The sequence below is a fragment of the Rhincodon typus genome, chromosome 6 (genome assembly GCF_021869965.1).
Source record: "Rhincodon typus isolate 14 chromosome 6, sRhiTyp1.1, whole genome shotgun sequence".
NCBI classification, from domain to species: Eukaryota; Metazoa; Chordata; class Chondrichthyes; order Orectolobiformes; family Rhincodontidae; genus Rhincodon; species Rhincodon typus.
The window spans coordinates 49,006,743-49,031,042 of NC_063337.1; the positions used below are offsets into that span (position 1 = coordinate 49,006,743).

The following is a 24,300-nucleotide window of genomic DNA, read 5'->3' on the forward strand; positions in this document are numbered from 1 at the left end:
ATGAATTCTTTAAAACATTGTACTTACTATATCACACTATTCTTTAATATTTGTCTTAGGAGAAATCAAGAAAATTTTAATTCCTCAGAGTAGGTGTAAATGCATTGTAAATTGTTAAACAGAACAATACTGTCTTTCTAAGCATTAGATGGGATGGGATATTTAGTAGCTGTCAAAACCTAACTGCAAGACTTTAAAACATTTGGTTTGAGGCTACTATTAATTTTACTTTCCAGCGTACTTCCAAATAGTTAGCAGGACAAAAGCTATACAGTATAAGAAGAGAATAATCAAAAATGCTGTTTGGAAATATAGAGAAGTAAACTTTCATTTCCAATGTGTATATTTAGCAAACTGCTTGTATTAAAATAATTGATTTCTAATTCTGCAAAGCAAAACAAGAGCAGTCTCTTAATCATAATGAATGTGAATAGCGTGGCCTGCAAGGAGGAACAGCAAGCCTGAGAACAATGAGAAGAAAATCCCAATGGCTGCAACTATGAAGGACCATCCATATTGAATGTTTAGTGTAAAATCAGGACAGAGCTGAATTCTTTGCTTCTGAATGTATTCTTGAATATCAATCACAGTTTCGATCCAGATGACATACATAATAACAAGTACTGTAAATAAAATTCCTGGGAAGATAAAAAAGAAAAAAAAATCAAAACAACATTTTAAAACATCACCTATTTTCGGATGTTTTATTTTTAAGTAGTGTTTGCTATGAGTTCACCTTACCCTGCTAACAGCACTAGCTCAAACCAATTGATTGCTCTGCCTTCCTCTCCATCCAGGACAACTGAAGATTTTAATTAAAATTAATCACTGATGTTACACTCTAATCCAGACATAACTATTTTACTCCAGAACTAGACAGTGCAAGCAGTGTAAAATTATTTTTTGCACCAAATGCCTAATATTTTAAGGGAGAGACTGTGAGGGAATGGAGGAACATAGTAATCATGGGAGAGGGGTAAACTGCAAAATCCCAGAGATGCAAATCAAATGATAGGACCTCATTATTATTTCTTAGCTCAGTTCCTGTACCGTGATTAGCCAGGCTACCAGGTGGAATACCACCAATAGATGATGTGGCTAGCAATTATTACAATATATCCAATTAGTTATTTTTTTTATTCATTAATGGGACAAGGGCATCGCTGGCTAGGCAGCATTTATTGTCCATCCCTAATTGCCCAGAGGGCAGTTAAGAGTCAACCACATTGTCGTGGGTTTGGAGTCACATGTAGGCCAAACCAGGTAAGGATGGCAATTTTCTTCCCTAAAGGACATTCGTGAACCAGATGGTTTTTCTGACAATTGACAACAGATTCATGGTCATCATTAGATTCTTAATTCCAGATATTTATCGAATTCCACCATCTGCTGTGGCGGGATTTGAAGCTGGATCCCCAGAACATTACCTAGGTCTCTGGAATATCAGTCCAGCAATAATACCATTAGGCCATTGCCTCCCCAATAGGTAGACTAATTAGTAAAGTTAGGTCACATGGAATTCAGGGTGAGCCTGCCAATAGGATGCAAATTGGCTTAACAGAAGGAGACAGAGAGTGGTGGTGGAGGATTGCTTTTTGGACTGGAGGCCTGTCACCAGCAGTGTTCCACAAGAATCAGTTCTGGGTTTTTATGTGTTTGTCATTTATATAAATGATTTGGATCAGAATATACAAGGCATGATTAGTAAATTTGCGGACAACACCAAATTTGGTGGCATAGTAGACAGTGAAGAAAGTTTTCTATGATTATAAAGGGCTCTTGATCAAATGGGTCAAAGGGCTGAAAGTTGGCAGATGAAGTTCAATCTGGATAAATGCAAGGTATTGCATTTTGGTACAACAAACAAGGTTAGGGCTTATACAATTAATGGTAGGGCCCTTGGATAGTGTTGTAGAAAAGGGACCTAGAGGTTCAGGTGCATAATTCTTTGAAGTTTGTGTCACATATAGACAGGGTGGTTAAAAAGGCACCTGGTATGTTTGCCTTCATTGCTTAATTGTTTGAGTATAGGAGTTGGGATGTCACGTTGAGGTTGCACAGGACATTGGTGAGGCCTTGCTGAAATACTGTGTCCAGTTCTGGTCGCCCAGTTATAGGAAGGATATTATTAAGCTAAAGATGGTTCAGAAGAGATTTACCAGGATGTTGCCCGGTATGGAAGGTTTGAGTTATAAAGAAAGGCTGGATAGACTTGAACCTTTGTCACTGGAACATAGGAGGTTGAGAGGTGATCTTACAGAAGTTTATAAAATAATGAGGGGTATAGATAGAGTTAATGGTAGCTGTCTTTTCCCTAGGATGGTGTATTTCAAGTTTAGGGGACACATTTTTAAGGTCAGGGTAGAGAGAATTAAAAAAGACATGAGGGGCAATTTTTTTTACACTGAGCGTGGTTCGTGTGTGGAATAAACTTCCTGAGGAAGTGGTGGATGTCGATACAATTACAACGTTTAAAAGACATTTGGATAAGTACATGAATAAGAAAGGTTTGGAAGGATGTGGGCCAGGAGCAGGCAGGTGGGACCAGTTTAGTTTGGGATTACATTCAGCATTGACTGATTGGACCGAAGGGTCTGTTTCCACGCTGTATGACTCAATGAAAAGATCACGCTGGTCCAAAGTTGATATAGGTCCATATAAAGATCTGATAAACTTATGACTAAAAGCTTGATCGGACAGTTGATGTTAAGGAGCAACTCAAAGAAAGAAAGGGAGATAGAGCAGTGGAGATGATTACAAAGTGGACTTCCAGGACTTAATATATAGGCATGACCACCAATGGGGATCTGATGGAATTCAGGAATATGAAAGGCGTTGGAATTGCAGGAGCAGAGACAGCTTGGAAACTATTAGGATTGGAGGGGAGTTACAGATCCTGAAAGGAGTGGGATTTGAAAGCAATGAAGAACATTTTAAAATTGAGGTATTGCCACACCAGCACTTAATGTAGGTTGGCGAGTACAGGGCTGACAGACAAATGAGATGATGTAAGTTACAATATAGTTAGCAGTAATGCAGTGAGCTCAAATTTATCAAGGTTAGTAGGTGGCCAAGGGAGAATTGGAACATTGAAGAAGGAGGGATGTGAAATTAACAGCCATTTAACAATAACTGATCTTATGTACTATTACCCATAAAGTCTTTACATCAGTTTAGTTCAACAGTGTTTGATAAAAGAAAGGTTTAGGGTAGAATTTTGCCCATTAACTGTCAATTGAGAAATTCTTTGCAATATTATTTGCATGTGTAGTGAAGTATATGACCTGTAAAGGGCAATATTAAATCCTTTAAAAAAAATCACATTCATCAGAGATAGTAGGAACTGCAGATGCTGGAGAATCTGAGATAACAAGGTGTAGAGCTGGATGAACACAGCAGGCCAAGCAGCATCAGAGGAGCAGGAAGGCTGACGTTTCGGGCCTAGACCCTTCTTCAGAAATGCTCATCATTCATACACATTCATCAGCTCTTTGTCAAAGATGTGAATCAGTGGCCACTAGGGGGTATATGCCAACCACACTATCCTGGTCACGGGGGAGCAGTAAAAATGAAAAGTTACAAAACACGAGCTTAGACTACCACATATGATTCTCACACTATTTTTACAGCTGAAGGTTGCACAATACTCTGCGCTTTCAGAAATGGGACATTTCATTATGACATTGTTATTAGGCTCTCATAATCCAGTTGGGAGCCTGATTTAAGCTTAACAATTACTGCCTCTGTTTCTCAATATTCAGAAGCTGATAATTAAATGGAGTCAGGAGCAGCTAGCTGCAGAAGGAAAATGCTTTGATTTGATTACACTTTGCACTTTTTTTTTGCTTTGTGAGTTAGGAAGCCTGGGAGATCCTTCAGCAAATTTTCTGCCAATACAGGTTTCCTTTCACACTCACTCAATTGTCATTCCCACAGCAACTCAGCCTAGAAAGCCAAGACCACTGTCCTACATTCTCCTGACCACCCATCCTCTCAGCCAGAAATCCCAAGCCTCCTGTCAAACAATAAACTAACTCAGCTGTTAGAAATACTTGGAATAATTTTCTCTTGTCTATTCAAGCTTTGGCAAGTTCAGTCTTAAGAGATCTCAAATCGTAAAAACATGTAAGTTATGGCCAGTTTTCAATCTTAGCAAAGATGATTTGAGTGAGGTTTAGATGCCTCATCAGAGATATTAACATTTAGTTCTGTCACTCTCTATTCTTGTGTAGCTGTTGCTCAGTAGCCCTTCACTCTTCCCCTCCTAGAACATTTGGTCTAGTATTGTGTTTATAGAGCTGGTGTACAAACCCAATAGTAATGAGTTCAAATTTCACCATGACAAATTATGCAAATGCATTTACTAGCCATGTCAGCTCTGGTAGAAAGATTAACTATGAGAGCTGCTAGGACACTGTTAAATCAAACTAGTTAACTAATATTCTTTAAGGAATGGAAACCTATTCTATTCAACATTCATTCGCACACCAAGGACATAATTTAATCCTGCTCACAGGAATGGGTTCTGGAATTGTGAGGGAAAACAGGGGTGAATGCATATTGCCTTTTGGTGCTACGCAGTTAATGCATAGGTGAGAAGAGGGAAAATGGGATTTTGAGGACCTTAAGTCATTGATTAAGTGCCATTTAAGTTCTTTTGCACACTGCCACACTGCCAAAAGTGGGCCAACCCTCTGCCTTGTGGAAAGATCATGTAGTAAAAGCAGCTCTGCTCCCTGCAGGTTCGGGGGGGATGGTGGGTCGTCCTGTTTGATAGTTTCTGACCCATGGAAAGTTCTCCGTGTTGCAGGGGAGCCTCACTGACTGCTGCAGCAGGCCTGAAACAGAATGGTTGGCCAGGGAACTTCACTTCTGAAGTGGCAGGCAGCTGTGGACAGAACGTTGGTGTTCTGTAAAACAGTCACGTAGTCTGCATTTCATCTCCCAGTGAAGAGGACAGTATCAAAAACAGTCGACTAAATTGAGTGAAGTGCAGGAAATTGACTGGCTCATCTGGAAGGTAAGGCTGGAGCATTGGATAGTGAGGAGGGAGGAGGGAAATGGGCAAATGTCACACCTTCTGCGATTGCATGGGAAGGTGCTGTGGGGTATGGGGAGCTGTTAGAAATGGAGGGGGAGGAACATAGAACACAGAACAGTACAGCACAGTACAGGCCCTTTGGCCCATTATGTTGTGCCGACCTATTATCCTACTCTAAAATCAAACTACCCTGCATACCCGACATTTTACTATCATCCACGTGCCTATACAACAGTCGCTTAAATGTGCCTAATGTGTCTGACTCCCCTGCCACTGCCGGTAGCGCATTCCACGCGTCCACCACTCTCTGTGTAAAGAACCTACCTCAGACATCTCCCCTGTACCTTCCTCCAATCACCTTCAAATCATGCCCCTTTGTAATAGTCATTTCTGCCCTGGGAAAAGGTCTCTGACTATCCACTCTATCTATGCCTCTCATCATCTTGTAAACCTCTATCAAGTCACCTCTCATCCTTCTTCGCTCCAATGAGAAAAGCCCTGGCTCCCTCAACCTTTCTTCATAAAACCTGCCCTCCAGTCCAGGCAGCATCCTGGTAAATCTCCTCTGCACCCTCCCTAAAGCTTCCACATCCTTCCTATAATGAGGCGACCAGAACTGAACACAATATTCCAAGTGTGGTCTAACCAGGGATTTAAAGAGCTGCGGCATAACCTCATGGCTCTTATACTCAATTTCCCTGCCAATGAAAGCCAACACACCATACGCCTTCTTTACAAACCTATCAACTTGGGTGGCAATTTTGAGGGATCTATGGATGTGGACCCCAAGATCCTTCCGTTTCTCCACACTGCCAAGAATCCTGCCATTAACCCTGTATTCTACATTCAAATTCAACCTTCCAAAATGAATCACTTCACGCTTTTCCAGGTTGAATTCCATCTGCCACTTCTTTGCCCAGCTCTGCATCCTGTCAAAGTCCCACTGCAAACTATAACAGCCCTCCACACTATCCACAACTCCACCAACCTTTGTGTCATTGGCAAACTTATTTCTTCTACTTCCTCATCCAAGTCATTTATAAAGATCACAAAAAGCAAAGGTCCCAGAACAGATCCCTGCGGAACACCACTGGTCACCGAGCTCCAGGCTGAATACTTTCCATCTACTACCACCCTCTATTGGACAGCCAATTCTGTATTCAGACAGCCAAATTTCCCTGAATCCCATGCCTCTTTACTTTCTGAATGAGCCTACCATGGGGAACCTTATCAAATGCTTTGCTAAAATCCATATACGCCACACACACTGCTTGACCTTCATCAATGTGATTTGTCACATCCTCAAAGAATTCAATAAGGCTTGGGAGGCATGACCTGCCCCTCACAAAGCCATGCTAACTATTTCTAATCAAACTGTGCTTTTCCAAATAATCATAAATATTATCTCTCAGAATCCTCTCCAATGATTTGCCCACCACAGAAGTAACACTAACAGGTCTGTAATTCCCAGGATTATCCTATTCCCTTTCTTGAACAAGGGAATAACATTTGCCACCCCCCAATCATCTGGCACTACTCCAGTGGACAGTGAGGACACAAAGATCATTGCCAAAGGGGCAGCAATCTCTTCCCTCGCTTCCCGTAGAACCTTGGGTATATCCCATCTGGCCCAGGGGACTTATCTATCCTCACATTTTTCAAAATTTCTAGCATCCTCCTTCCTAACATCAACCTGTTCGAGCATACCAGCCTGTTTCACACTGTCCTCACAAACATCAAGGTCCCTCTCACTGGTGAATACTGAAGCAAACTATTCATTAAAGACCTCCCCTACCTCTGCTGACTCCACACACAAGTTCTCTCCATTATCCCTGATCAGCCCTAACCTGACTCTGGCCATCCTCTTGTTCCTCACATAAGTATAGAATGCCTTGGGGTTTTTCTTAATCCTACCCGCCAAGACTTTTTCATACCCTCTTCTAGCTCTCCTAAGTCCATTTTTCAGTTCCTTCCTGGCTACCTTGTAACCCTCTAGAGCCGTGTCCGATCCTTGCTTTCTCAACCTTAAGTAAGCTTCCTTCTTCTCCTGGAGTAGAGCAGGGTGTTTCAGAGGGAACAGTCCTTGCTAAATGCTGACAAAGGAGGGGACAGCAATATGTATCTGGTGGTGGCATCCCACTGAAGGTGGTGGAAATGGCAGCTAATAATCCTTTGGGTGTGGATGCTGGTGGGATGGAAAGTGAGGACAAGGGCGATCCTACTGGTGTTGTGGCTTCCTGTTGCTTCAACACACCACCATGTTCCCTGGCCAATATCTCTGTCTCCAGCCTGCTACAGTGCTCCAGTGAGGCTCAGCAGAAGATGGAAGAATAGCATCTCATCTTTCACTTGGGAACCCTGCAGCCTTCAGGACTCAATATCGAATTCAATAATTTTAAAACCTGAACACGTTCCTCATCGTCTTTTACCGCCCTCCCACCCCCCAGCCCCCACATGTCAGGCCCTGTCATAGCATGGGCTGTGTCAGCACAACCAACCCATTTTCACCCATTTATGGTGCCCATTAACATTTCTTTCTCCTTGGCATACCATTATCCCATCCCTTTGTCTGCCTAACTGTCTTTCCATCTCTCTCTGGGCTCCATCTCTACCTATTCCCACCCACCCGTCATTGGCTTATATACCAACATTTCCTAGTAACCATCAGTTCTGAAGAAGGGTCACTGGACTCAAAACGTTAAGTCTGATTTCTATCCACAGATGCTGCCAGACCTGCTGAGCTTCTCCAGCAACTTCTGTTCTTGGTTAAGATTTCGAGCACCCACAGTTCTTTTTTATTTCACTCTGATGTGTTTGACAATAATGCCTTCTCAAGTGTCCTAATCGACCCAATCACACATAAACAATTACTCGAAAATAGAAAGTACCTCCCTCCCCATTAACCATTGAAAGTAAAATAAGGTGGCATATAAGGGGAAATGCTGATCTCATTGTGTTAGTTGGCCATTGGGTGAGATAAATTGGGATTTTCAATTTAGGGTTTCGGTCCTCTTGTTATTTTTCTCTTTTTTTGTGTAATCGAACCAAATATTCGCAGGCAATTTGGAGAGTAACATCGCTATGTTTAATCCTACACCTAAATTTGTCACATGTATGAGACAGTGGGGAAATATTGGCACAGTGTTAATGTCAATGGATTACAATTTCTGGAGACCCCAGGCTCTGGGGCCAGGTTTCAAATCCCATATGGCAGCCAATAATCTTTAAATTTAAATATCCAATTTAAAACTAGCTGGCTCATGTGGTGTCACTACCTCGGAACCAGAAATCTCAGGTTCAAGACCCATCTGCTGTAGGTCTAGTAACTTCTCTGAGTAGGTTGATTTTAAAAGAAAATCTACAATATAAAACTAGTCCCTGAACAACAACAACAACAACAACAACAACAAAAATATAATTATTAATTGTATAGAAACCCATCTGATTTACCAAAGCTCTTTACGGAACAAAAACCTGCTGTCCTTCCTGGTCTGGCCAACATGGAATTCCAGATCCATGGTGATGTGATTGATTCGGAAATGCTCTACCCAACCAATTAGGTCAAGGGCAATTTGAGATTGGTAACAAATGTTGGCCATGCCAGTGATGCCCACATCCCATTAAAGAATTTAATACTCATTGCAGGGGGCTTGTTCTCTGGCTGGGAAATCAGTTACAGCCCCACTTTGGCCATTTTTGTGAGCCCAATAGGATTTAATTTAATTGAGTTGCCTACCTACCATCGGGTTTCCAAGCCTGCAAAGGAATTTCCCCACTGCCCCTGCCACCACCACTACCATCCAGAAATCTTGGTGCAGGGAAAATTTTGTGGGAACAGGCTAACAGCTTTCTAACATTAACAATGCCCCCTGAGCAGTGACCATTACCGCTGCCAGCACTCTGCAATGCTTAGAGCAGGGATCAGTGCAGCAGACCCAGGAAACAGGGGAGTACAGCAGCTTCCCCAGAGTCTGACAGGGAGACACCAGCTCCAGCACCCTAACTTTATTATCAAGCCTGCTGATAAAGGGAGTGCTATAATCATCTGGTGTGCTGACCTCTACTTGGCAGAGGCTGAGCACGAACTCCCAGTCACTTCCTTGTATCTAAATCATGGTCCCACCACTGAACATCAAGCTGTTACTTACAGGACTGTCACTGACCTCATCTCCTTTGGAGACCCTCTCACCATGAGCTTTGCACCACATTGTCCCCTAAGCACACACATCCCACTGCCTCCTCCTTCCCAAAGTCCATAAACAGGACTGCCCTGGAAGACCCACCTTTTCAGCCTGTTCATGCCCCACTGAACATACTTCTTCTTATCTTGACTCTACTTCTCCCTACTTCCTCAGTCTCTTCCTATTATATTCACCATTGTTCTAATGCTTTATACTGGTTCGACAATTTCCACTTTTCAGGCCATAACTGCTTCCTTTTCATCATAGACATGCAATCGCTCTACAAATCTATCCCCCCATCAGGATAGTCTGAAGACTCTCTGCTTTTTCCTGAACAGTTCCCATCCACCACAATCATCCCTCGCCTGACCGAGCTTGTTTTTACTTTAAACAATTTCTCTTTTAAGTTTTCTCACTTTCTCCAAGTCAAAAGTGTGGCCATGGGTACCCATATGGGTCCCAGTTATGCCTGTCACTTTGTCGGGAACATGGAATATTCCTAGTTCCAGTCCTACTCTGGGCCCACCCACAACTCTTACTCCAATACATTGATGATGTCATCATTGCTACTTCATGTTCTCAACAGTTATTGGAAAATTTAATCAATTTTGTTTCCAATTTCAAACCTTTTTGCACCGTTACCTGGTCTACCTCTAACTCTTTCCTTCACTTTCTTGACTTCTTTGTTTCAACTTCTGGGGATAGGCTGTCCACCAATATTCATTACAAACACACTGAGTCCCACAGTTGCCTTGACTACAATTCTTAATATCATACATCCTGTAAGGATTCCATTCCATTCTCCCAATTTCTCTGTCTCCATTACATCTGTCCAATGATGCCACCTTCCAACAGGGTGCCTCTGACATATCTCCGTTTTCCTCAACTGAGGATTTCCTCAGCATGATTGACAGGGCCCTCAAAGACATCTGACCCATCTCTTGCACTTCTAACCAGACCCTTTCTCTTTATTCCAGAACATCGATCTGGATTCTCTGCATCCTCACTTTCCACCTGACCAGTATCCACATGTAAAGGATCATTCGCTGCCACTTCCGCCAACTCCCACAGGATGCCACCACCAAACACATTTACACCTTCCCTCCCTTGTCAGCCTTTTGCAGGGAATGTTCCCTCCATGATATCCTGGTCCACTCCTCCATTTCTCCAAGCACTTCCTCATTCCTGCATGGCACCTGCCCATATAATCACAGAAGGTATAGTACTCACCGATTCCATCTCCTCCTTCCTCATTGTTCAAGGCCCCAAACACATCTTCCACATGAAGCAGAATTTTGCCTGTACTTCTTTCAACTTTGTCTACAGTATTTGCTGCTCACAATATGGCCTCCTTTATGTTAGTAAGACCAAATGCAGACTGGGTAATTGCTATGAAAAACATCTCCGCTCCATCCGTAGGAATCATCCCAAACTTTCAGTTGATTCCTCCTTTGCAAACATTTCTGTCCTGGGCCTACTACAGTGTTCAAGGAAGCACAACACAAGCAAGACCTCATTTTCCGCTTAGACATTTTACAGCCTCTAGGATTCAATATTGAATTCTACAACTTCAGAGCATGACTTCTGTGTCCTCAATTTGTCTTAGCTTCTCCAACATTCCTTCCCTTCCCCTCATTCTCTCTCTCTGTTTGAGCATCCTCACAATCTGTACTACTTGCTTCTCCTCCCCCTTTGTCTACAGCATAAAAAAACACTATTTTCCAACACCTTTCATTTCTGAAGAAGAAACATGTTGAACTTGAAACGTGAACTCTGTCTCTCTCAAGAGTGATTACATGGTTGCCATTAGGCTAGCTTTTAATTCCAATTTTGATTTTTGTTGAGGTCAAAATTCCTTATCTGCCATGATGGACTTGAAACCTATATTCCCAAAACATCGCCTTGAGCTCTGGGTTACCAGTCCAGTAATTGTTCTGATTCCTGATTCTCTGCTGCAAAAACAGGTATAAAAACTCTGTTCAATTTATCTGATATTTCTCTGTTTCTATAATTAATATCCCAGATTCACTCTCTAGGGGACAAGTGTTCACTTTACTTAATCTTTTCATCTTTAAATATCTATAGAAACTCTTACAATCTGTTATATTTCTAACTGGCTTTTTCCTGTACCTTGGTTTCTCCTTCCTTATTAATCTTTCAGCCATTCATTGCTGCTCTGTATACTTTAGATCTCCATGCCAAACTTTGCCACCTGATCTCATGCCACTTGGCATCCAAACCCACCTCCGGATTGGAAGCGGTGTAAATTTAATTCCACTTAATGACTTTGTGAGGTCTTTCTTCTTGCAAAATGTCTGAAACTGAAATGAGTTTATCCCATTGAATCCACTTGATATGAAAGACGTTCAGCACTGAGACTTAAACTCTATAATCAAATTTCAATGTTAGTGGCACAATTACACCCAGCTTTTGTCTTTATTGAACTTTAAACTCTGCTGTTGTCTAAGAGATATCAGTTAACTTTAATCAGTTTCCTTCTGGGTCATCTCCATGAGGTTGTTATGGAACTTATTGACTTTTTAATATTCAACTCAATTCCACTATATTTAAATCTTCATCTCCTACAGCTGCATTAAAAAAATCTTTGTCCGAGTCATGCTCAAGTAGTTACTGAATTTTGATCTAAATTAGGCATGGAAACGTGATAATATGTAGCTGGTATGTGGGGCAATTGCTAGTTCTAGTTTGGAGCTTCTACTATTATACAAGTTAAGATAAAATTCCATTAGTTTGGTACCATTTAAAATTTACAAATATTTTCTCTATGAATTTTGAAGTTGTAAAATCTGACAGTTGAAATGTGATAAGCGAAGTTCCAAAGAAGAAGGGAGACAACAATAACAATGTCTTGAGTCATTGGCTGTGCTCTTTCAAAATAGGTGCCAGAGTCCTCCATTTGGAGATCCCATCCCCATAATTGACACTATTTCCAACAATGGGGTATGGTGGTAGGTCAGACAGTACTGAAGAAGAGACAAACCAGACTCGAAACATTAGCTCTGTTTCTCTCTCCACAGATACTGATAAACCTGTTGACTTTCTCCAGTATTCTCTGTGCTTTTCTCAGATTACCAGCATCAGCAGTATTTTGCCTTTATTCAACACACTGGTGAACCTCCTCTGCACTCTCTGTAGTGCAATCACAACCGTCCTATTGTGTGACAACCAGAACTGCACCAGAATTCCAGCTGTGGCCTGACCAACATTATATACAGCTCCATCGTAATCGCCTTGCTCTTGTATTCAATGCCTTGACTAATAGAATCATAAGAGTCATACAGCACGGAAACAGACCCTTCAGTCCAACTCTTCCATGCTGACCAAGTTACCCAAACTAAACTAGTCCCACTTACCTGTATTTGGCCCATATCTCTCTAAACCTTTCTTATTCTTATATCTGTCCAAGTGTCTTCTAAATGTTATAACTGTACCAGCATCTACCACTTCTGCTGGCAGTTCATTCCATATATGAACCATCTCTGTGTGAAAAAGCTGCCCCTCAGATCCCTTTTAAATCCTTCTCCTCTCACCTTTAAAATGTGCCCTCTAGTTTTGAACTCCCCAACCCTAGGGACAAGATCTTTGCTATTCATCTTATTTATGCAAGGATTGGGGAGGTGGTGGCATAATCACTAGACTATTAACCAAGAGACCCAGTAAAGGTTCTGGGGGCCAGGTTTCAAATCCCACCATGGCAGATGGTGGAATTAAAACCAATAAAAATCTGGAATTAAGATCCTAATGATGACTACATTGTTAATTACCATGAAAAGCTCATCTTGGGTCATTAATGTCCTTTAAGGAAGGAAACTGCCATCTTTAACTGGCTGGCATACATGTGACTCCAGGCACACAGCAATGTGGTTGACTTTTAGCTACCCTCTGAGCAATTAGGGATAGGCAATAAATGCTAACCCAGCCAGTGATGTCCACATCTCATGAATGATTTAAAAAAACACCCAAATGCCTTTTAACCACCTTATCTATATGGCCAGCTGCCTTCAAGGATCTATGGACATGGATGTCCATACCAATGTCTTCCAAATCCTTTGACACCTACTCTTTCCCTGGTTATTCTCTTGACCATAATATACTTATTAAATTAATTTGAATTTTCCTTAGTCTTGCACACCATGTCCCTTCTTCACTCTCCTAATTTTTTTTTAAGTAATCCTTGCACTTTCTATACTCCTCTAGGGCATCCAATGTTTGAGCTCCCAGTATCTGCAATAAGCTTCCTTGTTTCCTTATTCATTCCTGTATGTCACTTGACATCGAGGGTACTCTTGACTTGTTGATTCACCCTTCACTTTTTTGGGAACATGTTGGTGCTGCACTTTCACCATTAATCTTTCAAATGACTCCCAGTGCTTTGATGTGTATTTTTAGAATCTTTGTCCTTATCCATAATTACCTTAAAACTAACTGAATGATTGTCTCTATTGATTTAATGGTCCTAAAATTAGATCCAACACTGCCAACTCTCTTGTAGGACTTTCTGTGTGCTGGTTTAAAAAGCTGAGCCCCTCCAAGCCTGACACTTTGTCTATCCCAGTTAATATTGAGTAAATTCAAATCCCCTGCTATTACTGTCCTATTATTTTACACTTCTATGAGATTTGATTACATATCTGTCTGTGCATCTACGTTGCCTTACTTAGTCTGGAGAAACAATTCAGTTTGGCCCTGCAAGGCTCGCCACAATATGACACAGCTCAGGGCCTTAAAGCCAGACAGTGAAGAAGCTAGCCCTTCAGATACAACATCTGAGGAGGAGAACAATAACAAACATGAAGAGGAAGAGCTGACACAGATGAAGATGGCACAATGGAAGACCACCTGAGGTGGAGGCCCAAGTAGCCATGACAGATTCTTTATAGGACGGAGTCATTGCTAGAAGCATATTAATTCAGAGCAAAATTTCTAGGCTCTTAAAAAGTTTATAATTTATATATGGAGATATATATATACATATGGAGATAGCAAGAACTGCAGCGCTGGAGTCAGAGTCAAAACAGTTTTTTTTTGGGTTTACACCCTTCATCAGGACTGGGGAGGGGGAAGAGAGCTTGGAAATAAATAGAGGGAGGGGGATGGGGCTGGGGGAAGGTAGTTAGAATGGTGATAGGTGGATGCAGGTAGGGGGTAGTGGAGATTGGACAGTGGGAAGGGTGGGGTGGATAGGTGGGAAAGAAGATGTACAGGTTGTATCAGGTCAAGGAGGCAGGGATAGGAGGGAGGGTTGGACGTAGGATGAGGCTGAGGGTGGAGAGCTTTTGTAACTGGTGAATTCTACATTAAGGCCATCAGGCTGTAAGCTCCTGAGGCGGAATATGAGGTGTTGTTCCTCCAGTTTGCGTGTGGCGTCATTGTGGCACTGGAGGAGGCTCAGGATGGACACCAAGGGCGTGGGAGGGGGAGTTAAATTGTTGGCAACCAGAAATTGTTGATTATAGCGTACGGTGCACAGATGCTCCGCGAATCAGTCACTGAGTCTGCGCTCGGTCTCACCGATATAGAGGAGACCGCATCGGGAGCATCGGGATACAGTAGACCAGGTTGAAGGAAGTACGGGTGAACCCCTATCGAATTTGGAAAGAGGTTTTGGGCCCTTGGATGGAGGTGAAAGGGGAGATGTAGGAGCAGGTGTAGCACTTCCTGCAGTTGCAGGGAAAGGTGCTGGGGTGGTGGGGCTAGTGGGAATGTGGAGCGGTTGAGGGAGTCGCAGAGAGAGCAGTCCCTATGAAAGGCAGATAGGGGTGGGGAGGGAAATATCTCTTTGGTGGTGGGGTTGGATTGTAGGTGGTGGAAGTGGCGGAGGATGATGCATTAAATGTGGAGTTTGGTGGCGTGGTATGTGAGGACCAGGGGACCTCTGTCCTTATTTTCGTTGAGTGAGAGAGTTTGAGGGTAGAAGTGCAGGAAATGCAAAAGATGCAGTTGAGGGCATTGTGGATCAACAGAGGGGGCAAGTTGTAGTCTTTGAAGTAGGAGGACATCTGGGATGTTCGGGAGTGGAACGCTCCATCTTGGGAGCTGATGTGGCGGAGGCAGAGGAATTGGGAGTAAGGGATCGCATTCTTGCAGGAGGGTGGGTGAGAGGAGGTGTAGTCAAGGTAGTTGTGGGAGTCGGTGGGTTTGAAATAGATGTTGGTGCTGAGACGGTTGCCGGAGATGGAGACGGAGAGGTCCAGGGAGGGGAGGGAGGTATCAACGATGATCCAGGAGAATTTGAGGTTGGGGAGAAAGATGTTAGTAAAGTTAATGAACTGTTCAAGCTCCTCATGGGAGTTTGAGGCAGCGCTGATACAGTCATCGATGTAGCAGAGGAAGAGGTGGGGGATAGTGCCAGTAAAACTGCGGAAGAGGGACTGTTCCACGTATCCTACAAAGAGGCAGGTATAGCTTAGGCCCTGCGGGCGCCCATAGCCATCCCTTTGGTTTGTAGGAAGTGGGATAAGTTAAAGGAAAAGTTGTTGAGGGTACGGAACAGTTCCGGTAAGCGGATGAGGGTGTCGATGGAGGGGGACTGGTTGGGCCTGCGGGACAGGAAGAAGCGGAGGGCTTTTAGGCCATCTGCGTGGGGGATACAAGTGTACAGGGATTGGATGTCCACAGTGAAGTTGAGGTGTTGGGGGCCAGGGAACTGAAATTCTCGGAGGAGGTGGAGGGAGGGGTAGTCTTGAACATAGGTGGGTTCCACAAAGACGCCACACGCAAACTGGAGGAACAATACCTCATATTCCACCTCGGGAGCCTACAGCCTGATTGACTCAACATATCATAGAAGTCACCAGTTTCAAAATCTCCCCACACCCAGCCTCATCCCACTCCCTACCTGCATCCACCTATCACTATCCCACCTACCTTTATTTATTTCCGTGCTTCCTTCCCCATCCCCAATCCTGATGAAGTGGTAAACCTGAAGTGTGGACTTTCCTGCTCTTCAGATGCTGCCTGACCTGCTGTGTTCCTCCAGGTTCACACTGTATTTACACAATTTATATATGTTATTCCCAGTGAGCAGTTTCCATATAATTAACTTTTAATATGGAAGCCACACTTCTTTAGGGAACTGCACATACCTGTTACAAAAGAAAATCAGCAGCATGCTTTATGTCTATGCCCTAAACATGGCTAAAACCATGACCATCATAACCATTGGTCTGAACATGGTGCACCATGCATCCTACTTTATGCAGCATCTATAGCATTTTGACATGTGGAAAATCCATTTTACACTGTGTAAAAATGAAGTGTAAATGACTGTCATTGGCAGTGCAGCCACAAAATATATGCCTTTCCCCTTGACTATTTTTTTTATAGCAATCATGGTAAAGATTCCAGCAATTTCCGTATGTGTACTCCCAATGGATAAGTCTCTGCATTGGGAGCACACATTTGGGAAATTCATCAAACAGGGAATACATCTATCTTTACAATGTTTATCATTCATTTTTTGTGGTAAAGAAAAGTACCCACATTATAAATGTGCTATCATAATTATATAGACAATTCATTTGGTCGGAAATTTATGATTTACTGAGGGCAAAATCATGAACGTTGCCATCATTATTCATCCAAAAATGACAGCAATTCCTGTAGATTGCACATGTGCAGTTGAACACAAATAAATAGTAAACCTACAATTCCCTGTCAGTGACAACACTGAAGTGTCCTCAGACTAGAAATCAGGGAACTAACTAAAATCTGCTTTTAAGCTATTGATTTTACCGTATGAACCCTTGAAAAGAGTGACACATTGTCGAATGATGTGTCAATGAAGTTCATAATTAATACAAAACAGTTCCACAGTCCCTGAAAAACTAATGTTATCACTGAGGAATGCCAAATTTCTCTTCTACAATTAAAAATGCAATTTTTAAAATTATTTAAAAGAATGTTTGTGATATTTCAGTTTCTATATTAACAGCATTTGAATGTTCCAATCATTTATTTCGCTTTCCCTAAAACTTTAACTAAAAATGAAATATTCAGTACACTTTACTTTCAACTTTAGAAAGTTAGAAAATTTGACCTGATTATTTCCAAGAATTATATCTATATGTACAAATATAATGCATAAACTGTCCCATATAGTGGATGTGACAAGACTTAGGCCAGCTACAAGAAACAAAATGCATATCTCTTTTAAGTGCCCATCTCCATGGCACCTATCCTAAGTACTTGATGGAAAACTTGCTCGAAAACTCTTCATGGGTCAGGGCCTGCTGCTTCTCTGCATGGTTTTCATTTGTTAGTTTCTGCTCTGAGCATCAATTCTCTATCCCCTTTTCCTCTACTTTATGTTTGGGAACAGAATACTCTCTACTTTAAACTAAATATTGGGAAAGGGGTGATTATAAAGATGGACAGTTCTTCTTTTTAATATACCATGATAAAAGCACCCATTATTCAAAAGTATCTGTAGGTATTTATGAATTAAGATTATATTAATGTAAAATGATTATGGCACATTTTGCTATCCAGGACCTGATTTAGTCATTGGTCATTAAAATTGCAAGAACTCATATAGCTCAAATTACTGTTAAATTAACTGCTGAACCAGTTAATTTTGAAGCAATCAACTAAATAAACAGTGAATTCATTAGCTGATAATTCATTCTGCTCCAAATATTAAGTAGTAAGGTATTGCAAAGTATTCACAAAGAATATCCCACTTACCAGCAGATAGAAATAGTCCCCCTCCTGCTTTGTAGAGCTTATGATTAGGAAATGGAACTGCACAGATGATGATAAAGCCTCCTACTGTGACGGCAACGATACCCAACATCATAAATACTGACCAGAAACCACGGTAAACTGAAAACACAGACAATAAAAGTTAAGTTTAGGGTCAGATTGTAAACACTAAAATGGTATAGTGTTATCTCACAAGAATTGTTTATTGTCTATATTAGCATGTTTATTACTCCATTTTTGTTTTGTGCATATTTATTTCTGTTTTTGTTTTGTGATTTATTTACTGATCATTATTCTGTAATTTATCTGTTTAAAATTCTCTGTACATCTGAAATGCATAATGATACATTTTTAAACTGCACATGGTGTAGCAACTCAAGTTCGATATAAACTGATGTGGTAGAAAATGACCAATTATAAGTAGCGTTTGTTCATCATATTAACAATAATGAACAAATAGGAGGGACTGTGATACTGTAAACTTCAGAACATTAATAACTTCATGAATTGAAAGAACTCTGTCTGGATTAAACTTGAAAGACAAGGACAAACTGTGATACAGCAATTGGAAGCAACTAGTCATCCCTGGAAAAAGGAGTCAAAGCTATATAAATAAAACTGCTTTAACAGCTGTTTGATAACTGACTTTCTTATGCCGCAAGAACAAATTATTACCCTGCAGAAGAATTTAAGGAATTAACTGCAGGGAAATTGTATCTTCAGACAGACAGTCAATGCCAAATGTAACAAGGAACAGGGAAGCTACTTCTGATAAGAAGCAAGCTGCAGACTCGATGTTTCCAGAGGAGTAGTCAATATTATGGATAAAAGAATCTAAAGGATCATCAATAATGTCACAATATAGATTTGAAAGACAGAAAATGCTAGAAGAATTCAACTCTAGGATTCTTCAGTAGCAGAACTTAGAAGAACAACACTGCACTAGGACTGAAGCCCAGATATCAGAGACAGAAGCTGTTGGTTGGAATTGTAGCTTGGTAATAGCCAAGTTGGGTTATGAGGCTTAACTTGCTTACTTAAGGGGTCTTATATTGGTTGCTATATGCAATAAAGTTTAAATTATTGTTTCAGTATTTGATTGTGAGTTTACTTAATAAGAAGCTGAATTAAATGTAGCTTGTGGTTATTTACACACAACATTATTTTGTCATAAATGTTATAATCTGAAAAACTATGCATTTATATCTTCAGTGGAATTCAATGGCTATTCATATAAATATGGCTGTAGATAGTGTTTAAAATTATTTAATGGGGGAGAGGGGTTAAATTGAAGGGAGGGTTAAAACATTGAAAGGAACCAAATGATCATGGGTGGAGGGTAATGAGGAGGCAAACAATAATCAAAGTGTGACATTAAGGTGCAGAAAATACATGCAGAGGTGGGCAATACAAATTCAAACCAGAGTAAAGTAATACTCGTAATAAGTCAATTTTAAGGCTCAATCTTAAGTGCTTACAGCACTTGTAATGAGATAGATTTGCAATGGCAATAATAGAGATAAATGAATATGATGCTTTTTAGAGAGACATCATGTGGAGTTTAATGTTAGAAAGTGTGGATCATTCACTCCAGTAAGAAAAATCAAAAGGCAGACTATAATGTATATGGAGAAGGACACCAATAAAGTACAATACGGAGGATCTGGGTGCCTTTGAGCAGAAAACACAAAATGTTAGTATGCAGATGCAGCAATTAATCAAGAAGGCAAATGAAACTTTGGCCTTTATTGCTAGAGGGTTGAAGTTTAAAAATAAGGACGTCTTACTAATACAGAATCCTGGTGAGGACTGTGCACAGTACCTGGAGGACTGTGCACAGTTTTGGTCCTTGTATTTAAGAAAGGATGTACTGGCTTTGGAAACAGTTCAAAGGAAATTCACCAGGCTGGTTACTGGGATGAAAGAGTTGAATTAATAAGAGCAGCGGAACAGGTTAGGCCTTTATTCCTTAGAGTTTACAAGAATAGTGGATGATCTTATTGAAACATACAACATTCCGAGAGACCTTGACAGGATAGATATTGAGAAGGTATTTCACTACTGGGAGGAATCTAATGGAATCTAATGGAATCATTGAACCTCTACAGTGCAGAAAGAGGTCATTCAGCCCATCAACTCTGTACTGACCTTCCAAACAGCATCCCACTCAGATTCTTACCCTATCCCTGTAACTCTGCAATCTTGAACTAGGGGGCATAGAAATTTGAATTCAGTTTTTAAAAATCAAGTTAAAAGCTTATCCTAATGGAAGTGGTGTAACCATTATTGGTTGTCATCAAAACCCATCTGGTTCACTCATGCCTTTTGGAGAAGAAAATCTGCCATCTTTACCTTATCTGACCCACATGTAACTCCAATGTGATTAACTCTTAACTGCCCTCTGAGCAAGTAGGGATGAGCACTAAATAATGATCTTGCCAGTGATGCCCACATCCCTTGATCGAATACAAATAACTGTGTGATTTTAGATAGGAGTGCCTGTGATCAGCACACAGAATTATGTGCGTAACAGGATGCAATCTTGCAATGTCAAGGAATGGCACATAGATTCATGCTGATGATCCTTGACATGCTGAATTCATGAAGTGTAGATACTAAAATATCATGGTGGCACAGTGGTTAGCACTGCTGCCTCACAGTGTCAGGAACCCCAGGGTTTCATTCCAGCTTCTGTGTGGAGTTTGCACATTCTCCCTGTGTCTGTGTGGGTTTCCTCCAGGTGCTCCAGTTTCCTCCCATAGTCCAAAGATGTGCAGGTTAGGTGAATTAGCCATGCTAAATTGTCCATTGTGTTCAGGGATGTGCAGGCTACATGGATTAGCCATGGGAAATGCAGAGTTAGGGTGGTGGGTCTGGGTGGGATGCTCTTTGGAGGATCAGTGTGGACTTGATGGGCTGAATGGTCTGCTTCCACACTGCAGGGATTCTATGATTTCCTTAAGGAGAGGAAGGGGGATATTTGCAGTCACTCTAAGCTGTTTTTCAGGTATGCATACCTGTTACAGCGGTGTTGAAAGAAGACATTGAGCATGTTAATCATTTTTCTCAGCTAGAAATGTTATGGAGTTACAAACAACAAATAATACCACAATTTAGGAACATGCCAAGTGGGACTATTACCCAAAAGAGAGGGATGATTTTCTATTAAGCAAAAGAAGTAAATCACAAGTTGTGAATACATTACTGACTTATATCTGATTTATAATTCAGATGACTTTTTTCTCCTGAATGAATGGTACCACAGGCAGTTGCAAAGGTGACTTACCACTGAATTAGACATAATTACTTATGGGAACAATGAGCTTTTAAAACAAACCTACTTGAACTGTGGCTGGTAAAGATATATTGAAACATGCAGAATCTAACCATGCAAAATAATATTAATGCCTGTATTTATACATTTTTGTACAAATAGTTTGAAATATTGCTTTTCAATTTAGATAATTCTGAGCATTAGAATTAAATAATTAGCAGGTCTGTGGCATTTTTTTCTAATAATTGATGTAAACTTATGGAAACAGACAAATTAGAAGTATTCATCAAAATATGTAAGGATTTGTTATAAAATATTTATTTGTGATCTTGTCTGATATTATTATAAAATTTATTTTTGATTATCTTAGTTTCTAACATACACTTGTTACCTTTTTGCGAATAACTTTAAATATGAAACCAAAATACATCAAAGACCTGATGGCTCCTGTTGATAAAAGGGCTCCTGTTGATATTACAATGGCATAACTCATGGTAAGTGTACTAACATCCTAGAGTGATCTTAAGATTGTAATCTCATTGTACTTTTGGTGACAGAAGTAAACAAGTGCATTATTCTTATGGTTTATAACTGCCCAATCCCTGATTCACTTATCATCGTTGACAAGTTGCCAATACCCACTAATTAATCAAGAAATTCCTATGATTCCATGTAAGGCTAACTGTTTACTTACTGATAGCTGTCTCATAAGCAGTGGAGTTGTATGAATCTGTTGTCAGAGGGAACGGGAGGAGATAGGCGTGCATACAATATTTCAAAGGAGGTTGGTTAGCTGTGTAATAAAGAAGTAAATAGTGTGAGAAGCATTTGTTAATCATAAAAATCCTCCCAAAAAGCTCAGCAACTATTGTTGGTAAACAGATCTGCATGTTATGATTTGTAGCTATCGAATTAATGTGTCAGATTATAACATAAACTTAATACATTGATCAAATTTCCACAGTATTACTTTAGCAGAGGTTTTAATCTATTTAAAACTTGCATCATATGAACAGGTTAAACATTTGTAAAATTATATCCCGAAACATAAGTGATACAAGTGATAAACCAAGAAATTTATTCATTAAAGATTCTTTAATTATGTTTAGCATACATGAAATATATTCAGAGGCTTGCATACTTGTTTGCAAAATAAACAAAAATATATTTTACCTGGAGTTATAGAAGTTAAAATATCTTCCCAGACTCAGCAAATAGTAGATCTACATTATAATCTTATAGTAATACTGTTTCTAAATTGTGTGACATTAAGAACTGATTTCCCCATAAACACTGTCGCAGTATTTTAAACGATAAGCATACCTATTATTGGCTACTTGGTGTTATATATAGGTCTTACTAACATTTTAATTTTTTAGCAAATTCTGTGCTTCTTGAAGAAGGAAGCACATAAATGGGAGAGAAACTACACACTAGAGCAGTCCCATTGCAAGTCTTCTCATCCCATCTGAGGAAACAGCTCAGGAAAATACTGGGAAAAGAATCAGTAAATAAGGAATAGAAGTAGGAGGAATAGCCAGCATTCATACTTAAATCAGGCTTCTCCTACTTTGTTTATCAGCCTACTCACTCTTTCATTGGTACTGAACCATCTACTGAAGATCAAGAAAAGTCCAGTTACTTATTCGTCAGAAAGCCAAAACCAAAGGACGAAATTACAATACACTTCTTTTCTCGTCCTCTTGTTTTGTGCCAGAATAGGTACAGTGAGCACCTAATGACAGGGATCAAAGCAGTGCCTCACTTAACTAACAATGTAAATTTGTGTACTTCTATGCTACGAGATTTCAGGATTGAGATGGAAGAAAGTGCTCTGGTTGATATATAGAGCATTGATGAGTAAAAGGAAACCTGCTATCCAGAAGGCCCATGGAACCATGGATTTGGACTTCAGAAAACCCCAAATGTGGCATGCCAACTTAGGTTAAAGTATCTTTATTGCTATCAATATTCAGCAAATTTTATAACCTCCATGTGTGATTCAATTTTACTGCTAGGTTTGGGAACTTGTATTCTAAAGTAGAGTTAATTAGGTTTTGGGCTTTAGTTCTATACAAGTGACTTTATTGTTTTAAGAAAGTTTCAGAAAGTAATTTGGAAGAGTAAGCTGAAGACAGACTTTCCAAGAAAGCATGTGATTTAAGTAAAATGACCAACAAGCTATCTGGGAAGATAATTGCTGCAATTTCTACTAAATATAACATTTTACGGATACAGTTTATCAGAGGCCACAAGCTGGTTGGCTTCAGAAAGAAAGGATTAATTCCTTCATTTGTGAATGTCTTCAGGCTATCAAAGTTGAAAGGAGGTCTTAAGTTGTCTTATCAGCTTCAAAGTTGGAAAAATCAGAGATTATCCTGTCTCTGTGTCTTGGGCATAGATAATAATGGACAGGATAACATCTAGTGAATGTACAGAGATTTAATGAAAAGAAATTATGAGAACTTCATCAGTCTAGTAAAATATTTTACAGTGAAGATCGGAGTTAAACTACAATGGAGTTGAGTGTCTGTAAATGATATTGCTGGGAAATAGTGTTGAATCTTCCATTTTCATTGTTTAGGATGGGATCTTTCTAATTTTCTTTCATGACTAACAAATGTTTGTTCTTTTGTTAAAAGTACATTAACAGCCTTGTGTGGATGTATTCAATGACTGGCAACCATTGCAAACAAAGTACAAATTTAAAACAGATGGCTAACCAACCCAGATTTCATCTTGGAATCTGACTTGCCCAATTTTAGTAGCTCACTCACATGGGTTTAAAATAATCAAAGCTCCAGTAATACTGACAAGCCACTCATTAAAACCCCTCATAGCCAATGCCACATGCCCAAAATTCAAACACTAAAATAAATGATGTTAAAATTTATATGATCACACATCATCATCATGCTGTTTCAATTCCATGAACTCTAAATTTGCTCACAAGTTATACTTAATCAGATGCCTTTTGGAGGTCATATACATTACATCAACAACATTAGCCTCATCTACACTCTGTTACATCACCAAAAAAAATCAAATAAGTCTGTTAAACTTGATTTGCTGTTAGTAAA

General features: G+C 40.2%; 1 protein-coding gene across 1 annotated transcript in view; it reads right to left on the reverse strand.

The window, feature by feature from the left end:
• Positions 1-300: 300 nt before the first annotated feature.
• LOC109922531 (transmembrane protein 182-like) overlaps positions 301-24,300 on the reverse strand; it is a 41,224-nt gene continuing 17,224 nt past the window's right edge. Inside the window, exons 3-5 of the mRNA XM_048598285.1 lie at positions 21,915-22,013; positions 17,929-18,066; positions 301-638 (exon numbers count right to left, since the gene is read on the reverse strand). Coding sequence (XP_048454242.1) covers positions 412-638; positions 17,929-18,066; positions 21,915-22,013 — 464 coding nt within the window. The 3' untranslated portion in view covers positions 301-411. The remainder of the gene's footprint in view (positions 639-17,928; positions 18,067-21,914; positions 22,014-24,300) is intronic.